This window comes from Sturnus vulgaris, chromosome 19, assembly GCF_052056855.1.
Source record: "Sturnus vulgaris isolate bStuVul1 chromosome 19, bStuVul1.hap1, whole genome shotgun sequence".
NCBI classification, from domain to species: domain Eukaryota; kingdom Metazoa; phylum Chordata; class Aves; order Passeriformes; family Sturnidae; genus Sturnus; species Sturnus vulgaris.
In genome coordinates, this window is record NC_142261.1 from 3,957,436 (window position 1) to 3,979,013 (window position 21,578).

Genomic DNA, 21,578 nt, shown 5'->3' on the forward strand with positions numbered 1-21,578 from the left:
ATCCTGCTCCCCCAGCACCTCATGCTGCCCATGAGGAATTTCCTGCTGGCTCCAGCCTGGAGCTGACCATCACCAAGGTTAAAAAAAAAAATAAAAATCCAGGAGGATCCACTCATTCCCACACCTAAACAGGTGGGGTTTGAAGTGAAATGCAAGCAGGGAAGTGTTTGTGGCTGTAGAGGATCTTTGAGCATAGAAAAGCTCAGGGCCAGCACTGTCCCCGTGGCTGGTGGCACTGGCAGCAGCAGGGAATCCACAGTGCCACCCCCGAGTGTGCCAAGCTCCCAAATCTCCCTGGGACACCCGCTGAGCTCTGACAGCTGCCAGGACCTAAGCAGGGGGCGAGCTGAGAAGCTTAAAGGGAAAATAGCTCCTTTTGTAATCTGCTCCCACAGCACTCCCACCCTCCTGCCCGTTTTAGCCCTCCTTGTCCTACATTGGAGCCCCGGGGATGGGAAAGGGCTGGAATTGTGGCTGTTCAAGGATGTGATGTCCCCTCTGCGTGTGGCAGGAGAGGTGTCCGCCCTGATCCCACTGCTCCTCTGGCAAACATCATGGAACCATGGAATGGTTTGGGTGGGAAGGGACTTTCCAAATAATTTCATTCCTATCCCAGGTCGCTCCAACCCGGCCTGAAAGAAACAGCACTGATGTATCTGCCTGATCACATCTTCCAGATTGCTAGCAGGGAAGATTATCCCAAGGATCTGCCTCACAGTCAGAGCGCTGTGCAAGCTGCTGTTACACCCAGGAATCTCCAAGCACACAGACAAGGAATTTTATCCCAGTACAAACAGTTCCAGGAGGAAGCCAGGGCTTTACTCAACCTCCAAATATGTTTTCCAGCATCGTTGCCTCCAAAGGCAGAAGGTGGGAAGGTCCTGGAGAGGGAATGCAGAGGCTGGGATGTTTCCATGGAGCAGCGAGATGAGTCAGTGCCATCTGCTGGCTGCGGGGACCGCTCCCAAATCCATCGGAATTGGCATCGAATAGAGAGGAATAAACCCCAGCCTCACGCTAAAGCTTCCAGGATCCCTCTGGAACGCTGCAAATTCTCCTAAGGATCCAAACGGGATGAACATCTGAGGGAACAGCAGCTCCAAGAGAGCGGATCCTGCTTTTCCTGCTGAAAACAAGCCCTCAAAGGGGGATTGTGTCTGGAAAACGCCATTTGCAGATGAAGCAGGATGGAGTGGGGGCAGCACGAAGCTAACGTGGATTGGGAAGCTGGGCACGGCCACATCTGTGGAGGTCTCCCCTCAGCTTCCTCTGAAATACACTTTAAATACCTTGAATTCATTTCTGACCAACCAAGTTATTTTTCCCACCAGGTGATGATTTGCATCTAGTAGAAAACCACCTTATCAGCTTGCTAGATACTGATTCTGAGGGAATTTTTTATCTGCAATTCCTTAAAACATTCTCTTTTCCCTCAGCTTTTTTCCAATCTCTCCCTATTCCTGGCTTCCAGAGGAGGGAGAGGCACAGGTGTGGAACACCAAGGTTCGCTGCTCCTTAAGGCCAAAATTAAAGAGCGTTTTTCCAGAAAGGCCACGGATAGGCGGCGGGAACTCTGTATCAACAGAAAGAGGTGATTTTCCAAGGAAATGGCCAAAAATTAAATGTTTATGTGGAATTAAACCCTCAGTGGGGCCTGCCGCGCTCCCATCGCCTAGCAACAGAACGCCATGTCCTTGTATGGCAACTGCGCCCGCCCACTCCGCATTTTCCATTTTTATTGGCTGTATGCCGCGTGATTGACGTACACTCTCACCAATGCTCACCCTCCACGAGCCTCTCCCGCGCCCGGGGCGCGGCGCTACCCGGAAGCCGCTGCAGGAAGCGGAGGGGAGGAGCGCGAGGGACGCGTCCGCTGCGGCAGCCAATGGAAGAGGAGCCGGGGAGAGGCTCAGCCAATGGCAGCGCGCGGGGGCGGGGCCCGGGGGCGGGGCTGCGGGAGCCGGCAAAGGTGGGCAGGGGGCGGCTCCGAGAGGCGGCAAAGGTGAGGGGGGGACCGGAGGGGACATGGGGGCACCCCAGGACAGCACCGGGGGGACAGGGCAGGGAGCCAGGACAACACCGGAGGTCTTGGGCAGAGAGGATCTGGGGGAAGGCCTGGGGTGCACAGGACAGCGAGGAGCCAGGGGGTGCTGGGGGGATTCTGGCCGGGGTTCAGGCTCGAGGAAGGAGCCCTGGGGAGGGAGCGGTGGCTGAAGGAGAAGCGGAGGATGGGGAGGGATTCCAGAGCGGTGCAGGAACCTCTGGCTTGGTGGGGTGGGGAAGGGAGGGTCACAAGCCTGGAGGAGAGTGGGGAGGAGACGGGACCCTCCGTGATCCCCGCGGAACCGGCTGGCAGAGCCTGGTGCCCACGCTGCTCCTGGGCATCCATGGCTCCTCCTGCTGCTGCTGTCACAGTAACGCACAGCAGATCCCATACGGTGCTTGGGGGTGGCAGGGAAGGGGATGCCCAAGAGCTGTGACAAACCCAGAGCACGTGCACTCAAACCCACTCTTACCCCACGGAGCTCTGGCTAAAGCTGTGTGTTCCCAGGTGGGAGCAGTGGCCAAGGAGATGCTCCCGGTGTCCGTGCTGGAAGCAGGATGAATCTCGTGGCGATGGCGACCGATCCCGAGCTCCAATGGGTGTCCCTGTGGCTCCGTGTCCGCTGGGCAGCCGTGCTGGTGCTGCTCCTGAGCTCCCTGGTGATGCTGCTGCTGCCCCTGGCTGCCGTGGACAACCAGTGCCACGCTGTGCTCAAGGGCCTGTCCTTCCTGAGGAGTAAACTGGGCTCCTCGGGAATCACCAGGCTCACAGGACAGAGCACGGAGCTGAGCGTCACCTCCAAGGGGCTGGAGCTGCTGGTGCTGAAGGGAAAAGCCTCCCCAGGTGAGAGGGTCCTGGGTGGGCACAGCTCCTCCTCAGGTCAGGGAGGTGCTGGAGAGGGTCCAGCAGGGGCCACAGAGATGATTTGGGGTCTGGAGCATCTCTGTGATGAGGAGAGACTGCGGGAGCTGGGCCTGGTCAGTCTGGAGGGAATCTCATCAATCCATACAAACATCTCCAGGGGGTGTCAGAGGATGGTGCCAGGCACTGTTCAGTGGTGCCTGGTGACAAGGAGCAATAAACTAAAACAGTTTCCACCTCAACGTGAGGAGGAACCTCTTTCCATGAGGGTGGCAGAGCACTGGGACAGCTCCCCAGGGAGTGGTGGAATCTCCCTCCATGGGGACATTCCAAACCCACCTGGACTCCTTCCTGCTCCAGGTGATCCTGCCATGGCAGCAGCTTGGAGTGGGTGATTTCCACAGGGCCCTTCCAACCCTGACACCAACCCAGAGATCCTCACCCCCTTCTGACCATGTCCTGACCCCTGATGGGAGTGCCACTGTACCCTGATGGTAATTAACTGCAATTAACACTGGCTGTAAATGCTCCCGAGGTCAGACAGGCCCTCGCCAGCTCCTTGACTGCATTCCAGAGCCCTGTGCTGGCATTGCTCCTTCTCTCCAAAGTTTTCCCTTGTGTTTTCAGTACTAGTGACTTCTATGGGGGTATCTGGAACACAGAGAGGTGGTTTAATGCACAGAAATCTCAGCTACACAGTGTTAATCCCGAAATCCTAGCTGGCACAGAACAGCGTTTCAGGCAATGGCAGGCTGTGGCTGTGGCCTGTATCAGCCAGGAGGTTAATTTGGAAAACACTTAAAGGAATTATTACGATTCCAGCACTGTATCTTTGTTTGCATTAAAGCTCTTACTGCTGGGAAAAAGTTGGATAGTTCAGTGGAAAAACAGAAGTGCTGTTGGCAGCCAACATAATAATGTTAACATTATAATTTCACCTAAGAAAATGGCAAGAGAACATGTTTAAAACACTCTTTTCCTCCTACCTGAAGCAGTTTGGTGACCACCAGTGGCCACCTTGAGCCTGCTGCCCACAGGTCCTGCCTCCCCACACATCCTGCCTCATACTTGGCCTGGAAATGTGGCATAAACCTCTGGGATTGTAACCTGGAAAAAGCTGGAACACAAAATTCTGTTGCAATTTTTATATCAGTGAACAGTGACTGCCATAGAATATCCTGAGTTGGAAGGGAGGCACGAGGATGACGGAATCCAGATTTCCAGAGGTTTCCAGTAAAACTCACCGCCCCGTATCTGTTACCATTTCATTCCAGAGGTGAAGCTGGAAGCCAGAGCAGCTCTGAATCAAGCCCTGGAGATGAAGCGCCAAGGGAAGCGGGAGAAGGCTCACAAACTCTTCCTGTACGCCCTCAAAATGGACCCGGATTACGTGGACGCCCTGAACGAGTTTGGGATCTTTTCTGAGGAGGATAAAGACATCCTCCAGGCTGACTACCTGTACTCCAAAGCTCTGACCATCTCCCCCCACAACGAGAAGGCTCTGAGCAACCGGGGCCGGACGCTGCCCTTGGTGGAGGAGATCGACCAGAGGTATTTCAGCATCATCGACAGCAAGGTCAAGAAGGTGATGGCCATTCCCAAAGGGAATTCCGCCCTGCGCAGGGTGATGGAGGAATCCTACTACCACCACATCTACCACACGGTGGCCATCGAGGGGAACACGCTGACGCTGTCCGAGATCCGGCACATCATCGAGACCAGGTACGCCGTTCCCGGCAAGAGCCTGACGGAGCAGAACGAGGTGATCGGGATGCACGCCGCCCTCAAGTTCGTCAACACCACGCTGGTGTCGCGCATCGGCTCCGTCACCAGCAGGGACATCCTGGACATCCACCGGCGCGTGCTGGGCTACGCCGACCCCGTGGAGGCCGGCCGCTTCCGAGCCACGCAGGTTTTCGTGGGCCACCACATCCCGCCCCACCCGCAGGACGTGGAGAAGCAGATGGAGGAGTTTGTGCAGTGGATGAACTCGGAGGACGCCATGAGCCTGCACCCCGTGGAGTTCGCGGCGCTGGCGCACTACAAGCTGGTTTACATCCACCCCTTCGTGGATGGCAACGGGCGCACCTCGCGGCTGCTGATGAACCTGATCCTGATGCAGGCGGGGTATCCGCCCATCACCATCCGCAAGGAGCAGCGGGCGGAGTATTACCACGTGCTGGAGGTGGCCAACGAGGGCGATGTGCGGCCCTTCATCCGCTTCATCGCCAAGTGCGCCGAGACCACGCTGGACATGCTGCTCATCGCCACCACCGAGTACTCCGTGGGGCTGCCCGAGGCAGGAGGCACTGCTGGCTGCAAACAAACCATCCCCGTCAAGACTTGAGGGTTTTGGAGCAATCCAGGAGCTGGTGAAGCTGTGGGAGAGCAGAAGTCCAAGCCACTCGGTGTTCTTGCTAGGAAATGTCTGGACAGGAGGTGTCAGTGGAGCGTTTTGTTTATTTAAAGTGTCTTATATTTGATTAAATTAATGTAATTTATTTATATACATGATGCCAAATGGAAGTGGGGATGGTGGCTGTGCTGGCGCTGGAAGGAGGTGGGGAGAGGTGTCAGAGGGCTCAAAAAATGAACTAAAATTGAATTTCTCCTTCAAATTAAGCTTTGAGGAGCTGCTTCAATCACAACCCTTCACCCAGGCAGTCAACTCTACTGCCTGACCTCAGCAAATCTAAACTGAGTTGGTTTTGTGTTGCCTCTTCCCTGTAGCTCCAGAACACATCCCTGAAGGAACAGCACGCTCCCAGCTGTGTCCATCAGACACTCTGGTGTCAGTCACACAGATACAGAGCAGGAAGGAGGCTGAACTCCAGCCCAAAGGCATCTCTCCCCTCCCATTTCTGTTTCTGTGGCACTTTGCATGTTTACTCTCAGCTGCCTTTCCTGGGGTGGGTTTTGTACAAATGGGAAGTGGAACAAGAGGAGAAAAGGCTCTGACTTAATTGAGGGAGGACTCAGAAAACACCTCAGCCAACAGGAGCCCTGGGAAAGCACAGCTGTCCTTAGACATTTCAGTGGAGGGGTTGAAAGTTGTTTGTCTGCAGATCTGTGGGCAGAAAAGGTCATCAGGCAGAGCCTGATGTGCCAATTTTGGGAAGAATGTGTACAGGAAGTCTGCCAAAATCTTCAGTTCCTTGATTCTAGGTAAGGGAACTTTCACAATTAATCACTGGTCATGTCATTACTCTGATAAATGGGTCAAGAATCACTCGAGGCCTCTGAGTGCTGCAGGGGCAGTGCAGTGCCTGGAGCTGCTGAGCAGTTCAAAGAATCATTTTTTCCTTGGTTTTTAAGGTAAAAGATCTCCCTACCCCAGACCTGCCAAGTGTGTATCAGCATCAATGATCCCACCACCTCCAAGCTCACAAAACTTCCATTTAAAATCCCAGTTTAGAGCATTTAACCCCTTGGCAAAAGCTGCCAGGCTGCCCCAGGCTTAGTTTTCTTCCCTTTTAACTCTCTCTTACCTGACAGGGAATTAGGACGTTTTAGAGAAGCAGAAACCAGGATGAGACTGGGAGTTCTCTGAGCACTGCTGCCAGGGAAAGCAGACAACATAGGAGGAAAAGTGTCCTGTCCTTACAAAGCATGTTATTTTTGTAGTGCAACCTGAGTATAAATAATGCACTTTAGAGCTCTGTGGGGGGGAAAAAAAAAAGTTATTTTAGTAACAGATTAATAAACTATTTTAATATGAAAACCTTGGTTTGGAAGAGGCTGTTCTCAGAGCACACTTGGCTGCAGTGAACTGAGTGGTTGTGGAGGAGGAAAGGCCACGGGAGAGATCCTGGTTCCCTCAGCAACGTGACAACATGAGCAGAGTCATCATTTCAAAGTAAAGCCAAGTGAAATCAGCACAGAAAATAGTGTTTATTTGCAGCAAGTGTTTGTGTGGTCCAAGTGAACTCAGCACTGGGGTCCCCCCCATCACATTCACCCCTCTGGGTGGTGACTTCCAGGGTAGTTGACAAGCAGGAATGTTTCTATCCAAGATCACACCAGTGTTGGAAAGTCTGAGGTGATGACTGAAGTGATTTCAGGATATTCAGAGCAGATGGAATGAGCTGCTTCAAGGCCTGAGGGACACTGAGCACACCTGAGAGGTGAGGCACATCACTATCACCCAGCTGCCAGAGGAGAAGTGCAGTTCCAACACCCACATTTAAACAAAAGCAACAGTATTTATAGAAAACCTTTGAGAACTTGAGTTTAATAAACCGAGAAACGTCAGCTTGCACTTCACAGTTGTACAAAACCATACAGAAACCACCTGCAAAAAGACATGAGCTAGCTAGGAAAAAACAACCAAAAACAACCAAAAACCTGGTCCTTAGCAACAGCACGTCCAGCTTCATGGGAAACAAAAATTACCACCTAAGGATCAGCTCCTGACACTTAAAAAGAATCATCTCAATGTCCTTTACAAATACACCATATAAAAAACAGGTCAACTGGAACAGAACAGGAACTGGATACATATATATGTATATCTGTGTATCTACATATACACACATATGTATAGAAACTCTCCCAATACTAAAAGAGGCCATTGTGGTGAAGTTGGAGCATCTGCTGTTGGATTCTGCATGGAAGGAGATGACAGTCCCTGCGTGCGTGGGTTGGGGTGGAGAATGGGGCTGTTGGCAGAGAGAATGTCTGCAATCCCAATCTGAGCTGACCAGTGGAGCTTGCTGAGGTCCTCCCATGGCATCTCATTCGTTAATGAAAGAGAAAAATCATTGGAAAGTACTCCAAAAACTCCATGTGGCATCCGAGCTGTGCAGGAAATGTTTTCCCCCCTCGTTACCCTCAATATGAGGGATCGCATTAACGCCTTTTTACCAGAACAAAAGTGTAACTCTTTGCTCTTAGAGGAAAAAAAAAAAAAACCACAACAAACCACCACCTGGATTTGTGCCATCCTCCACTGATCCCGAGGAATGCAGCAGTCCAGTATTTACAGGGAATTGGGACGGGCGTTCTCTCCTGGCAAAGCTTAAGGACACAACATGGCTTCCAGAAAGGCATTTCACATTGGACCAGACCCGCTGAGTGCACACTCCTTGCTCACTTTTTCAGGAGCATCTTGGCAAAATCAGCATTGGACATCTTTTTAGGCTCTGCAGGGGGGTCAGAGGATGCTGCTGGTGAGTTCTGGACCATCCCATTCTCAGCCTTGGCCACGGGGTTGCTCTGCCGCTGCAGCGCCCGGGGCATCATGGAGAGCTGTGTCCTTCCCTTCCCTCGCCTGGAAGGGAAAAAATTCCCATTAAAACACACTCTTCTAGCTTGGGGGAACAACAAGGACTTGCTTGCTGTGAGGAATGCACATTTCAATATGATTCCTGTCATTTGTTTCAGGGATAAAGCTTTCCATGGGTGTCCTTGAAGCACCTCTGAGTTCTGGCAGACAACAACTGCCCCACAGTCCCCAGGACTGGAGCCCTGTTTATCCACAGGGCATCATCCAACACAGGAATACCAAAAGATGAAGGAGCAGCCTTAATGCTCACTAGGAACAATGGCTGCTTCTCCAGAGGGAGAGGATGTGGAGGTTATTGGGGATCAGTGCCAACATCAGATCCAAGGGGATGGCCAATGCCTGACCCTCTCGTCACTACAGAGCTGTTTCTGTTGATAAAGCTGAAAAAATCTGCTTCTTCTCATCAATCCATTAACTCATTTTTTTATGGTTCAGCACCTTTTAAATGTTCTTTCAGATTCACAGAATCCTAAACTGATTTGGATTGGAAGAGGCTTTGAAGATTACACCTGCCATGGGCAGGGACACATTCCAGTCTCTCAGGTTGCTTCGAGCCCCATCCAACCTGGCCTTGGACACTTCCAGGGATCCAGGGGCAGCCACAGCTTCTCTGGACACCCTGTGCCAGGGCTTCCCATCCTCACAGGGCAGGACTCCTTCCCAATATCCTTTCTGGCAGTGGGAAGCCATCCCCCATATAAAAAAATCCCTCTCCTTTCCTTTTTCTGTACCCCCATATTCCAGCTAAGATTCCTGAACTTCAGCACAGAAAGAAAAGCAGCATTTCCTTTCCAGGCAGTGCCAGGCAGCCCTCCCTGCTCCCCTCCCTCACTCACGCTCCATAAATCTGCCGTGGTGCCAGGGCCAGGGAGGCCCTGCCGGGCTCGGGCCGCTCCGGAAGCTTCCGGAGGGGAGGATTGCTGATCATCACCTTGATGACGTGATCCTTCACTGTCAGCCCGTCCATCTTCAGCACTGCCTGAGAGGCCTGGGCTTCGTTCTCATATTCCACATAAGCCAGGCCCTGAATTAATAGAAGGAAGAATCTACATTAGGTTTTGGTGCTTCTGTGAGAGCTGGTAAGGAATTTATAAATGAAGGAAAGTCAGTCCCAATGTTCATCACTCCTAATCATCATTTTCCTTACAACCTGTATTTCCTGTCTGTCACTCCTGATGCCCTCATGGGTGGGAAAAAAATATTAAAAAAGGAAACAACCGCCCCAAAAATGCTATTAAAGTAAATACATGTATTTAAAGTACTATATAAAGTATTTATAATTTAAAGTACCACAGCAGGCTCACACAGAAGGGCATCACCTCTCCCTGCTGTTACTCTTTCAAATGACATTCAAAGCCTTAAGCTGCATTTTTTGGATTATCCAGTTTCACAGGAGAGGCATCAGGTTTTACGTAACTTTCCCAAAATACATTTATTTGTGGTTTACACAAAATCCCAGCTCAAGCTAAGCTCAGAACAAGACTTGAGGTTCCCAAGAGCACTCATTACGAGGTGTGCACACAGCAGGAACTGCACCTGAGGTGGTGCAAAGGGCAAGAAAATTCAATTTAAATCTATGTCCACCATTCCCAGGATGTCCCTGTGGACAGGGCCCACCACACAGACACAGCCCAGGTGTCAGACAGAGATTTGGCAGAGCAGCAACTGGTTCAGAATCCCTTATTTAACAAGGAGTCATTTATTCAGGGATGGAAATCATGAGAGAGGGCTCATTTCTCACTGGCAAATCCCTCCCTGCAGCAGATGTTAGGAACAAAAGCCTAAGGAAATTGAAGAAACTGGTTGCACCAGGTAAATCCCATTTAACCAGTTATTTTAAAAACCAATCCTTTACAGTCTTGCCTGTTTTTACTATACTGAAAGTGCTGAAAACATTTCCCCCTCCACCCCATTTTTCTTGTGCAATTTAAGAAGTATTTTGGAAAAATTCCTTTTGGTTTTCTACACAAAGGCACACTGGGCTGTATAAATCCAAGCTCTTCCACAAGTATTAATAAAAAACCACACTGGCAACTTAATAAACCCAACTTTTTTTGTCTCCAGACTTCATGACAAATATTTTTGAAGGATTCCTTAAAACCAGGAATGTGTTAAGGATGCCCACCTTGGGTTTTCCAGCTCTGTTGGTGACCAGTCGAATGTCCTTCACATTCCCATGGGCTTTACACACCTCCTCCAGCTCTTCCTTCGTGCAGGAAAATGGCAAACCAGATATAAAGAGTTTATGTTTCTCCAGGGTAGTGCTGTACCTGAACACCTGGAGGAACAAAAAAGATGTTGGTTCACAAACCAGCCAGAAATTCCAAGGATTTCAATCCCACACCTCAAATTTTGGGATCCAAAACTGCCTCAAAGCCATGAGTAGTGTTTTGGAAGATATTTGCATATAAACACACACTTGCAAGTAAATGCTACTAAATCCTTTCCCAATGAGGGCAGACACTGAGAATCACAGAATATCCCGAGCTGGAAGGGATCCAAAAGGATCAGAGCCCAATTCCTATAATAAGGTATTTATAATATTCTTCTTGCTCAGCTGTCACTATGGGAACATTGCATTTTTCTGTGCAGGAACTCCAGAATGCAGAAATCCTCTGATTACACAACTGAGCTCTGGTACAGAGCATCCCCAGCCAGGGGATTGGGTAACAAATGCTGACCAAGAAAGCTCTTCAGAGGTTGAGCCACCATTAAACTGCTCAGATCAGCAGATTTCTGCAAATCTCGAGTAAATTATGTCAATCCTGGTGTCTGCCAAAGTAACAGAAGATACAAAAAGTCCTAAAAAAAAGAATTTAAAGCAGCACAACATGAATTGATTGGATTTGAGCACCCTGGACACAACGGATTCCATCAACTCCCTTCCCTAGATCTACTGTCCAACAGGAACCAACAAAACTTTACCTTAAAGTCAGGATTCTTGTTCTTGTCAACACAAGGGGACACAAACATGGGCCTGCCCTCCACAGCCGTGCGATCCAGGGCCAGGGCCTGCTGAGCAGCCTCCTCCTCCCTGAACTGCACGTAGCAGTAGCCCCGGAAGGTGCCCTTGTTGTTGAACACTGCTCTGATCTCCACGACCTCCCCACAGCTCCCAAAAAGCTCCCTCAGCTTGGCTTCAGGCTCTGCCATGGTGTAGGAGAGGTTGCTGACAAACACAGTGACTTTATCCTTGCTGCTGTCGTGGAAAACTTTGGGGATGTCCTTGCGGCTGGTGGATGCTTTTTCCTTTGGGATTGTTGGGCCATCTGGTTTTTCACTTCTCCCAAAAAGCCCAGTCTCCACTTCCATGTCCTCTTCAGGGAGCACTCCATCACCCTCTCCCCTGTGCCTCTTGCTGGGCAGCTCTGATGGATGGAATTGAAAACCTTGTTAGAAAAAATTACCCCATTTCCTTCCCCATTGAAACTCCATTCCCACTGTGGAGCTTGGAAATGGCACATGGAAGCACAAATACAATGACAGGTCTTAAAGACACCAAATAAAAACCTCCCCGGGGTTTTAAAGAACAAATAACAGATTATTCCACCAAGAGAGCTTTAGATGAAAGCAACTGGAATATTTGTTCCTTTTTTCAGCCAGTCACAACTGACAGTTGCTGATTCATGTTCTTCTTCTTTGTCTAATGGTTCTTTTTAAAAAAAAAAAAATCTGAAAGCTCACAAAAATCCCAGGGGCAACAACCTATTAAAGTCTTCTGTTCCTACCTGCAAGAAGCTTCTACAATTCTGAATAACCCAATTTAGACACAAGGCTCAGCATCACAGGATGAGTCAGAAAAATGACTTTAAAGGAAAATTAAGGAAGAAAAAAAAATAAAAATCTCAATATCTCTCCAAAATAAGAAACCCCAAGAAAACTCTGGAAGTTCTTATAACCCTGTTTTTCTGTTGGTATAAAACCATTTAGCCTTGTTTGCATTTCACTCCCACACTGAAGACTTCCCAGGAGAAAGCAGCCCTGGAAAGACACCAGTGCTGGCAATTCCTCAGCTCCCTCTACCACAAGACAACCAACAACCCCTGTTGCCAGAGCTCTGAATTTTTAATTTCATTTTATTTTTACCTTCTTCTTGTCCCCATTCACCCTCGTCATCCTCGTCCGCTTTGCGCTTGTCCCCAATCCTGGTTTTTTTGGCTTTTTTGGAAGCTTTCTTCTCTGCCCTTGCCTGCTTCCTCTGCTCAGCCCTCTCCTCCTCCTGCTTTGCCAGAGCAGCTTCTTTCTCAGCAGCCTAAAACACACAAGATTGATTTCTTTTTTTTTCCCCCCACTGCCTGCAGATTGCAGAGCATTTTCCAGAGCACTGAGCCCAGAGGGTTTTCTCCTAACCCCAGCACTAACTGGGACATCATTTAAAGCTCATCCCAATTCTTTGCTCTCACAGCTTTCCTGGAGGGCACATCACTCTTGTGGCCATCCAAGGGGCAAAAGGAGAAAGATAAAAAACAGCAAGAGGTTGTTAATCGTAGTTTTAAAGTAAAAATCAATAGTTCTAGGGCTTGAAGGCATTTCAGGCTTATCTGGGGGGAAGCCACATTAAAAATGTGACATTCAGAGAAGCAGGGATTTAATTTAGGTGTGTAAAATGCTTTGGTAGCTCACAGGAAGTTCTGACCTTTGCTCTTTGTTCATTCACTCGAGCCAATCTGTTCTCAGTTTTCTGAACAGCAGCATCCCAGTCTTCCAGTGTTCCTAAAGGATAAAATTAAAATAATTTTTAAAAGCCTTCTGTTTAACTTTCTCATAATTCGAAGATACAATTCTGGAAAAATAAGAGTTTATGGCACTCACTGTTCATATTAAACATTACACATGAAAATTCTAATTATAACAAGTGGCCTGCAAGGTTAAAAAAAAAACCCAAGAGCCAAGCAGAGCAGAAACCACTCATTAATAATGCAAGACTCCATGGCATGGAAAAATCCAGTGATTTCAGAAAAGCAAGGAAGAGAAGAGCTGTCTGTGGATTCGACAGCAGTGCCAAGGAGGTGAGTCTTCAGTGGAACACAAAACATGGGATCAAAATCCTGCACGTCACCTCCGCATAACCAGGTAATTAATTAACTCCTGCCTGTCACTCAGTGACCTTCTGTTAATTAATTACCTCCCGCCTGTCACTCAGTGACCTTTTGTCACCTAGCCACACCCTGGCAGTGTCCGGGTACCTTCTATTCTCTCGAGGGTGAGCAGCACCTCGCACACGTGCTCGGGGTAGTCGCTGGTGCACTGCACGGCTCGGTGCAGGGCCTTCCTGCAGTGCTGGGTGTCCCCGTGGGCCCTGCAGGAGGGGACAGGACACTGAGGGGCAAACCACGCACAATTCCAGCCATGCAAACATTCCCCCTCCGTCCCCAGCTGCTGCAACACTTGTGGAAGCCACAGCAGAGCTGCCCCAAGAACCTCGAAGGTGTTCTGTAAACCCAAACGAAGCACACTCGTGTTCTAAACTGTTTTCTCCCGCAGATTAGGAAACTAAAAAGTGAATTAACCAAGCCCCCACCTTTCCAGGTTGTAATATTCCAGCCACATGTTGGCATATTTGGCATTTCCTTTAGTCATGATGTTGTCCCAGAGCTCCCTGGCTTTCTGCATGTTGTTACACAGGCGTGCCTGCAACGGAGCATCCAAAATATCCTTCAGAATTATTTGTTCAACATCATTAACCCCAAACCAAAAAAAACCCCACAGATGCTGCAGACAGACTCAGGAAGATACATGTGAGCCTCAGAGTGGTCAAAATAAATACCTGACACAATCCTACCACTGAATAATTCTTCCCTGCCCACCTCTCCCATTAATCTTGGTTCTGGCTCCCACATCCATTTGATTTTGGTCATTATAAAAGAAATTAGAGAGTTGTTCCTGAATTTTTGATTGAATTTTGTTGTTGATAAATGTACCTAATAACTTCTCACACTGAGAAATAGCTTTGTGTTAAGGAAGGGGAGCAGAGGACGAGGAGAAATTAATTGGGAAAGGACTGCATTCCATGGCAAGAATGTAAAAACATTTTACTTTAAATCCATTTTTATCAAGTTCACCAATTTAAATACAGCAGAGAGAAACATCACCTCAACTCTTGCCCAGTTCTGCATGATGGTGCAGGACGGATCTCCACTTTCACTGAACCCTAGGAAGAAAAACAAGGAGTTTTTGTGGCTCTCAGAAATATAAGTGATTATTAAACAGGTCCCACAGGGAGATAAAATCTTTATCTGCAGCTTTCTGAAATGTTCAAGATTCTTGATTGTGTGGAGAACTGGTCTTATAAAAATGATTTTGAGGGGGAGAAAACAATACTTGGGATGATTTTACTCACTTTCTTCTACTTCTTGTTTCAAGTACTCCACAGCTCGTGCAAATGCAGAGCGCAGCTCCTCCAGCTCCTTACTGGAGTCTGCAGGAAAAAAAAAAGAAATTAATATAATAATAATAACAATAATAGTAATGTTTTCATTTTCCACCCAATAAACCCTTCTCCTTAACACCCACAATGATTTTATTGGGTAGCAGGGGTAGATTAGATTTATTACGTCTCATTGTTATTATTGGTTAAATTTATAATTTTATAATGAGTAAAACTCACTGCATGAATAATTTAAGAAATCAGATATCGAAAATATAAGGCAGGGCATTTTTGCAATAGCAAACCAACCAAATTCCTATTTTTTATAGACATTAACTGGCCAGAAAATAATTTTGTGAAAGATGAAAATGCTGGTAATTTTCTTTAAAAAACGTAATATCCAAGAAGTACAAAGAAAATAGTTTAGATATTTATTCTGTATTTATCATACACACCTTGTGTAAAATCCACCCTTCTCCTCAGGTAATCAAGGTAGGCCTGCCAGATCTCTACATAGTCTGTTGCTTGAATAAAACCTGCATTCAGAGCTTTTTCAAACATTTCTGAAAGAAAAATTTGGGAATAAAACACAATTACTTTCCCTATACTGTCAAAATTAGCAAGTTGCACAAAGTATCCACACTAACACCACTGGTTTCTAGGAAGACAGGAGAAGAAATCCTACACAATAAATTGGTTTAGGAAGTGAATTTAAAGGCTGAACTCAGGAATGTTCATTCCAAGCTGTTCATTACTTGCTCAGGGTGAAGCTGCTCAACCAAAGCAGCAGCAGCAGGACAAGAACAGATCCTGCAAATCCCATTTGTCCCAGGCTGTTTGGGGTGCAGAGAGCAGCTCTGAACTGCATCTGCTGGATCTTTCCTCACCAGAGATGATGCTGTGCTCAACCCTGTGCCTCTCCATGGCCAGCAGGTACCTAATCCACAGGCCAACAGTCCAGGGGCAGTTCCTGACAGCGCGGTCGTGAGCGGATAAAACCAATTCCTTCACCTTCAGCTGCCTGTCCTGAAAGAGCCACACAAGGAAAGTGAAGTTCCTGTCAGCCACAGAGATCACTCAAGACAAAGCTCAGCTAATAAAGAGTCAACATCTAAAATCTAGTACTTCCATTTTATATTTAAAAAGCTCAGATGGGTATTTTGAATTTTATATTCCTAAAAACATAGTGAACACCTTCCAGTGAGGAAGGAAAGAACTACCAGGCCAGTGAGGCGTTTTCTGCCAAAGAAATAAATATAATAAAGGCACTGAGTGAATTCCCAACTGCTCCTAGAATGTCAAGGATACAAAGAGGGAGCACACCCAGCCTGTTTGTGGAGATTTTGTTCCACCTGCAACCTGCTGTCTCCAGAAGAGATGATGGAAAAACTGAGCCTGGATAAGCTCCTGCAGGGAGTCACCCTGATCCCTTAATCCAGCCACCTTCTGTCCTGCCTCTGGAGCTCAGCATCAGCTTCAAACTGCACTAACAAACCCCCTGGAAACAGGGGCTGAACATCTGGGTTTGCTTCATGCCCACACCCTGTAGTTCTGCAGAGAAAACACAGCTAGAGCAGAGCAAAGTGAGAAATGCTCACAAAAGCAATAAACACATCCCTGAAAACAGGAGGAAACCAAAGGTGAGGTGAAAATCAGTTTCTGGAAGATTTACAGACTAAGGGACAGGACTGAGGTAGAACTTACCGGCTGTTTATCAGCAACTGAGATTAAAAAGAAACAAACAAAAGTAAATGCAGGGAAATAAATCTACAAACACTCTTGGGTTTATTTCCTTACCAAGTACTGGTTGTAGCGTGCCCAGAGGTCTGGGACAAGGCAGTTCTCAGCCAAAGCTCTCTCATAGATCAACTGAATCCGAGCTGGGTCACCTGCTTTCATTTCAAAATCAATGTAAGCTTGGTATTCTGCCAGCTTTGGGGTTTCAGCACCCAGCTGGAAAACAACCAGGGAGACACAACATCAAACTCTTCAACAAAGCAAGACTCCCAACAGTTCAGCTGTTCCTCAGAGCAGCTCTTGTGCAAGATTTCACACAAGGAATTTGTAAATCAGCAGCTGTTGATTTTCATACACCTCTGAATGGGTCTGAAATCAGTCAGATCCTGGGTTTATTCCCCTTAACCCAATGCTGGAAAACACAGAGCCCTCATGTGCACCTTAAGGTGGCCTGGCACACTCAATGGATTCAGTAATTTCCAGTATTCCCAGTATGTAATTGTCAGTATTCCCATTGCTGACAAAGTCCCCCAGCTGGGGATTAGAAAAATAATAAATTTGTACAAAAAAAAAAAAAATCACCCCAAAGCAATTCCCTCTTTGTTTTAAGGGAAAGTGTAAGTGCCAGCATTACCAGTGCCTCCTCGTAGGGTTTACACTTCTCCAGCTGCTGTAGAGCTTTTTTGTAGTTCTTTATTGTTGTTTCTGGAATGGGCTCTTCTGACCATTCCTCATATTCAGCATATGAAGCCTCCATGTCTATTAAAACATGAAATCCCATCAATGATGCACTCATGAAACTAAAAATTCGTTTCCACCTATGGATAGTTCTAAGACAAATTCCTATTTTTATTTATATAATAATTATAATTTATTCAGAATAAATATTTGAATTTTTATCCTCTTTTGGTCCTTACTGTCGCATTTCTGCATTCTTAAAGGATTTAGACACTTCAACTTACACAGTGCTCTATAACAAACTCAGGGCAAGTTATATTAAAGCTACTCATTTGGAATTAGAAAACCTAAGTGGCAAAATTTTCCCCAAGGCTTTAGAGGAAAGCAAACCCAAATTCTTTCCAGATAGAAATGAAGTCAAATAAACTGTGCTTAACTTTCTCCCACGAGCACGAAGAGGGACACAAAGAGCTAAAGCAAGAACTAGAGAAGGCGGAATTCCAACAATCCAGCTGCCAGATACTCCCAGCAGCAATCACAGCTGAACTCCTCATTTTTAAGTCACATTTTGAGCTCCTCGCTTCCACTTTAACCATCCTCAAATTCTCAACCAGCGGACCCAAACTCCAACAAATCCAAACATTCCTGACCCAAGAGGGATCTGTGCCTCATCCAAAACCTCCAGCTGCACTTGGTGTGGCTGTGCCAGGAGAATCCTGATGCCTGGAGCATCACCCAGCTGCCGTGTCCCAGCCCTTACCCAGCAGTGGGATCCCCAGCTGGCGCCGGAAGAGCGTGTGGATCTTCTCGAGCTGGCTGCACAGCACCTGCTGCTGCTCCGGGGATGGAATGCTGCCAGGGGCTGGCTGCAAGCAAAAAAAACAAAACAGGGAAATTCAATCCATTCCCTTCAGCTCCAGCTGATGGACGTGAGAGGGAATTGTTTATGAGCTGAGATCCAAGTGAATACACGATCCTTGAAGGGCACACACTGCGTTTCAGTCGCTGTCGGGAAAGCTAAAACTTGGGAATTGCTCCCTTTGGAAGGTGGATGAATGGCAAGAGTATTCCTGACTGAAAGCTGACACAAGCACAGGGAAATGATCACCTGAGAACAAGGAAGCAGCAGGTGACTCTGCCATTTCACAACCCCACCATGCTGCCAAAGAGGGTTTCAGTAAATCCCTGGGGTGTGGGGAGAGGATCTAAAACTTCCCGGCCTTAATTGTGTTTGGGAATGAAAGAACATCCTCCTGTTACTCCTTTGTTAGGGGCTGAAAAGAACCTTTAAAGACCAAATCATTCCCACTGCCACCATGAGCAGGGACATCTTTTAACTCCCATGTCTTATGTAGCAAATTATCAAAAATAAGGAAATATTCCCATTCTGGCCATCTTGGAAAGGTCTTCCAGGGATAAAATACCCTCATCCAAAAGTCTGTGGATAAAATACCCTCACCCAGAAATTGTGGAAGAATGAGGAAGTTTAAAGCTGAACAGTCTAGAAATTTAAACTTGATTGACTCAGTGCAGAAAAAGCCACAGAACATTGTTTAATAATGAAACATTTCAATTTAAAGCTGTCCTTGGCACCTCAGTCAGCAGCAGAGCCAAACTCTGCACCTGGATTTTTAGGATTTTACTGAAACACAAATCCATTACTTTATCAGCCAAATCCACAGAATGGTTTTCCTGAAGCACAGCGTTGTGACGAAACAACTGAGACACGAGAGGGAGGAGACAGCTCCAGGTGACTCCAGGAGCTGCACCACAGCTTTTTTTTGGGATGGGAGCCCAGGGGAAGGGGCTCACCTGTGCTGTTTCCAGGATGGCATTCTCAAATTCCCTATAGGCTTCCCACAGGGCCGTGCCCTTGGTCACATGCAGCCCCACGGCCGTCAGAGCCCGCTCGAAGATGGACCGGACCTTCTCGATGCCTCCTTCCTGACCAATGCCTCCAATGGAATATTGGGCATATTCCAGCCAGATTTCAGGACCTAAACAAGGTTAGGAGAAACTGGTGATCTGATCTTTTCAAAAATAATAGCAAGAAAATGCAGCTCTGCTTCCCCAAATGCTGCATGTAAATATAAAAGCACGTGGCGATGTTCTTTTTGATAAAAAAAAAAAAAGTTGTAATATTTGGGAATTGTATTTATGCTGCAGCAGCAGCCACAGTTTCCTTCTGAATGGTGTCACTGCTGTGGCTCTGCTGACAGGGACTGGCCTTGCCTGTCACCTCTGCCACACAAACCACAGCAGGGATGCACCAAGATGCCTGAACAGCAAATTCCCATTCCCTGAGCTGGGACCACACAGCTGTCACATTCTGGAATAATTCAGATTAAAGCAGCTCCTCCTCCTCTTTCCAAACTCCTGAACATCCCCGGGCAGCATCTCCTGAAGCAGCTGAAGCCTGAAGGTGAAGGGGAGGTGGGAGAGCAGTGCTGGATGCCTGGCACCATTCCCAGGGACACCAAATTCCAGTCAGGAACCCCCAGGCTGGGACTGCCCTGGGTTCCAGAAGTGCTTCCAAACCCCAAATGCAATCCAGCAAACCCAGAAGATAATTCCTCACTTCTTCACCTCCATTCCTTCTTCCTGAGGGATCACTAACACCAGCTAATGTCACTGATGTGACATTTTGTAAGCAGCTTTTGAGGGGGATTTACCTCCATATTCCTTCAACTTCCTCAGGCTTCATTTCTCCAGCTCTTTTCCCCAATTCCCAAAGAACTCGGGGATTTATTCCCAAAAATTTTAAGCTACAGCTGCAGCAACTCCTGAGGAATGGAGATCCCCTTCTACTTCTTACTCAGATTTTAGAAATTAATTTGAAATTTTGACCCAATTTCTCCATTATAATAAAATGAAGAGACTTTCCTACCAAAAAAAAAAAAATCTGGATGCAACACAACCCATTTTAGAGTATTTTGGAATGGCTTACAGATGTAATCTTTGACAGCTCTTTCAAACAGCTCATAAACCTTCTCTCTCTCAGAGATCTCTGAAGCCATTTTTATCTCATCCTTCAACCAGTCCAGCCAAATTTCTGAAAGGAAAAATATTTAGAACACATCACTAATATTCAGATATGATAAGTTATGTCCACTTGGGGAGTTTTTAGCAACAGACTTAAAATAAAGGAGAGGGAGCAAGGCAAAGAGAGGATTTTTAACCTCCACAATTCCTAATTAATTTCAAATAAAAGTTGAGTGGAGACCTTTTAAATTGGTGCTAAACAAGCAGCTTTTTACTAAAGGGAGAAGCTGGAATTTCTCAGGACTTTGAAAATTATCCCATTTCACCTCCTCCCATGGGCAGGGACACCTTCCACTATCCCAGATGGCTCCAAGCTGGCATTGGACACTTCCAGGGATCCAGAAGCAGCCACAGCTTCTCTGGGCACCCTGTGCCAGGGCCTGCCCATCCCTTTTCTAAGAATAAAATCCCACACTGGCAGAGCAGCCTCTGCAATATTTCCACTGCCTCTGAGTTATGAGTAAAAAGAGAAATCCTCACTTCAAGCATCCACGATTTCCACCAACAGGGAATTTTATTTGCTGCCTGACTATGAAATGTCATTTTTAGCACGAGTTTGCTGAGCTCTGGATCACATTCTGTAACTGAGGGTGATAAAAACTGGCCCAAATGTGTAATTTTACTACTAAAACAACACTACACAGTGAGCTGTGGAGGGCAGAGGATGCTCGGTACCTTCAGTGAGGGGGAAGAGCTCACTCATCTTCTGCCGAGCTCTGCGGAGCTTCACCAGCTCTCCCTCCTGCCGGAGCAGCTTGATCAGATCCAAGTGACAGTTGTAGTCAAAAGCATTGATGGAAAGCTTAAAAAAAAAATATTAAAAATTAAATAAATTAAAAATCCATTTTAAAAGCAGTGTTGAGTGATGGGCGCGAAGAAGCCGGAAAACAAATCGCGGAATTCTCATGGTGTGATCATGAATTTCCTCAGATTTAACCTAACCCCTGACACAGCTCTGGCCGCCTCCTCGGGTCCCGTCTCTGCTCACAGAGGTAATTATGTTTTAACTTCTTTAAAGGCAATATAAAACCGCGGGCAGCCGGCTCAGATTTCTCAATGAACACAAACTGCCTACTAGGACTTCCCTCTTATTTCTCTCTCAAAAAAACCACCCAAGCTGCTCAATTTCCATCTCAAACTCCAAATATTCACGGCATAAAATCACGGAATATCCCGAGTTGGAAGAAATTCTCAAAGACCACGGAAATTCACGTCCTGACAGTTCCCATACCCAACTGCCGGGGCAGACACGGATTCTCCTCCGTTCCCGCCACACCCGCTGCCCCGCCGGGCCCACCTGCTCCTCCAGCCGCTGGATCTCGGCCTCGTTCTCCTTCTCCTCATCCTCGCCGTCTCCAGACGAGTCCGAGTCGCCCTCATCGTCCGAGTCCCCGCCCGACTCGGGGTCTCCCTCTGGCAGCTGCTTCTCCTCTTCGGCCGCCGCCTCAGCTCCCGCCGCCGCCATCTTATGCAGCTCCGCTCGCCGCCGGCCGCGCTCCTCCCGCCGCCGTAGCTGCCCCCGCGCCGCCCGTCCCGCCGCCCCGCCCCGCCGCCGGCCGAACCGG

At 47.7% G+C, this 21,578-nt stretch overlaps 2 protein-coding genes across 2 annotated transcripts; one reads left to right on the plus strand and one right to left on the minus strand.

The window, feature by feature from the left end:
- Positions 1–1,921: 1,921 nt before the first annotated feature.
- FICD (FIC domain protein adenylyltransferase) lies at positions 1,922–6,626 on the plus strand. The gene is made up of 3 exons (XM_014875078.2): positions 1,922–2,002; positions 2,552–2,887; positions 4,180–6,626. The coding sequence occupies exons 2-3, from the start codon at positions 2,602–2,604 to the stop codon at positions 5,250–5,252; spliced, it is 1,359 nt and encodes a 452-aa protein (XP_014730564.1). The 5' UTR covers positions 1,922–2,002; positions 2,552–2,601; the 3' UTR covers positions 5,253–6,626.
- A 151-nt stretch (positions 6,627–6,777) lies between these two features.
- On the minus strand, positions 6,778–21,529 carry SART3 (spliceosome associated factor 3, U4/U6 recycling protein). Its single transcript, XM_014875076.2, has 19 exons — positions 21,311–21,529; positions 20,689–20,815; positions 19,919–20,023; positions 18,784–18,968; positions 17,732–17,837; positions 16,928–17,052; positions 16,354–16,509; positions 15,444–15,582; positions 15,012–15,119; positions 14,530–14,607; positions 14,282–14,340; positions 13,711–13,820; positions 13,376–13,488; positions 12,826–12,902; positions 12,276–12,441; positions 11,115–11,557; positions 10,315–10,467; positions 9,026–9,213; positions 6,778–8,174 (listed from the first exon to the last, which is right to left on the minus strand). The coding sequence occupies exons 1-19, from the start codon at positions 21,476–21,478 to the stop codon at positions 7,994–7,996; spliced, it is 2,787 nt and encodes a 928-aa protein (XP_014730562.1). The 5' UTR covers positions 21,479–21,529; the 3' UTR covers positions 6,778–7,993.
- Positions 21,530–21,578: the final 49 nt, after the last annotated feature.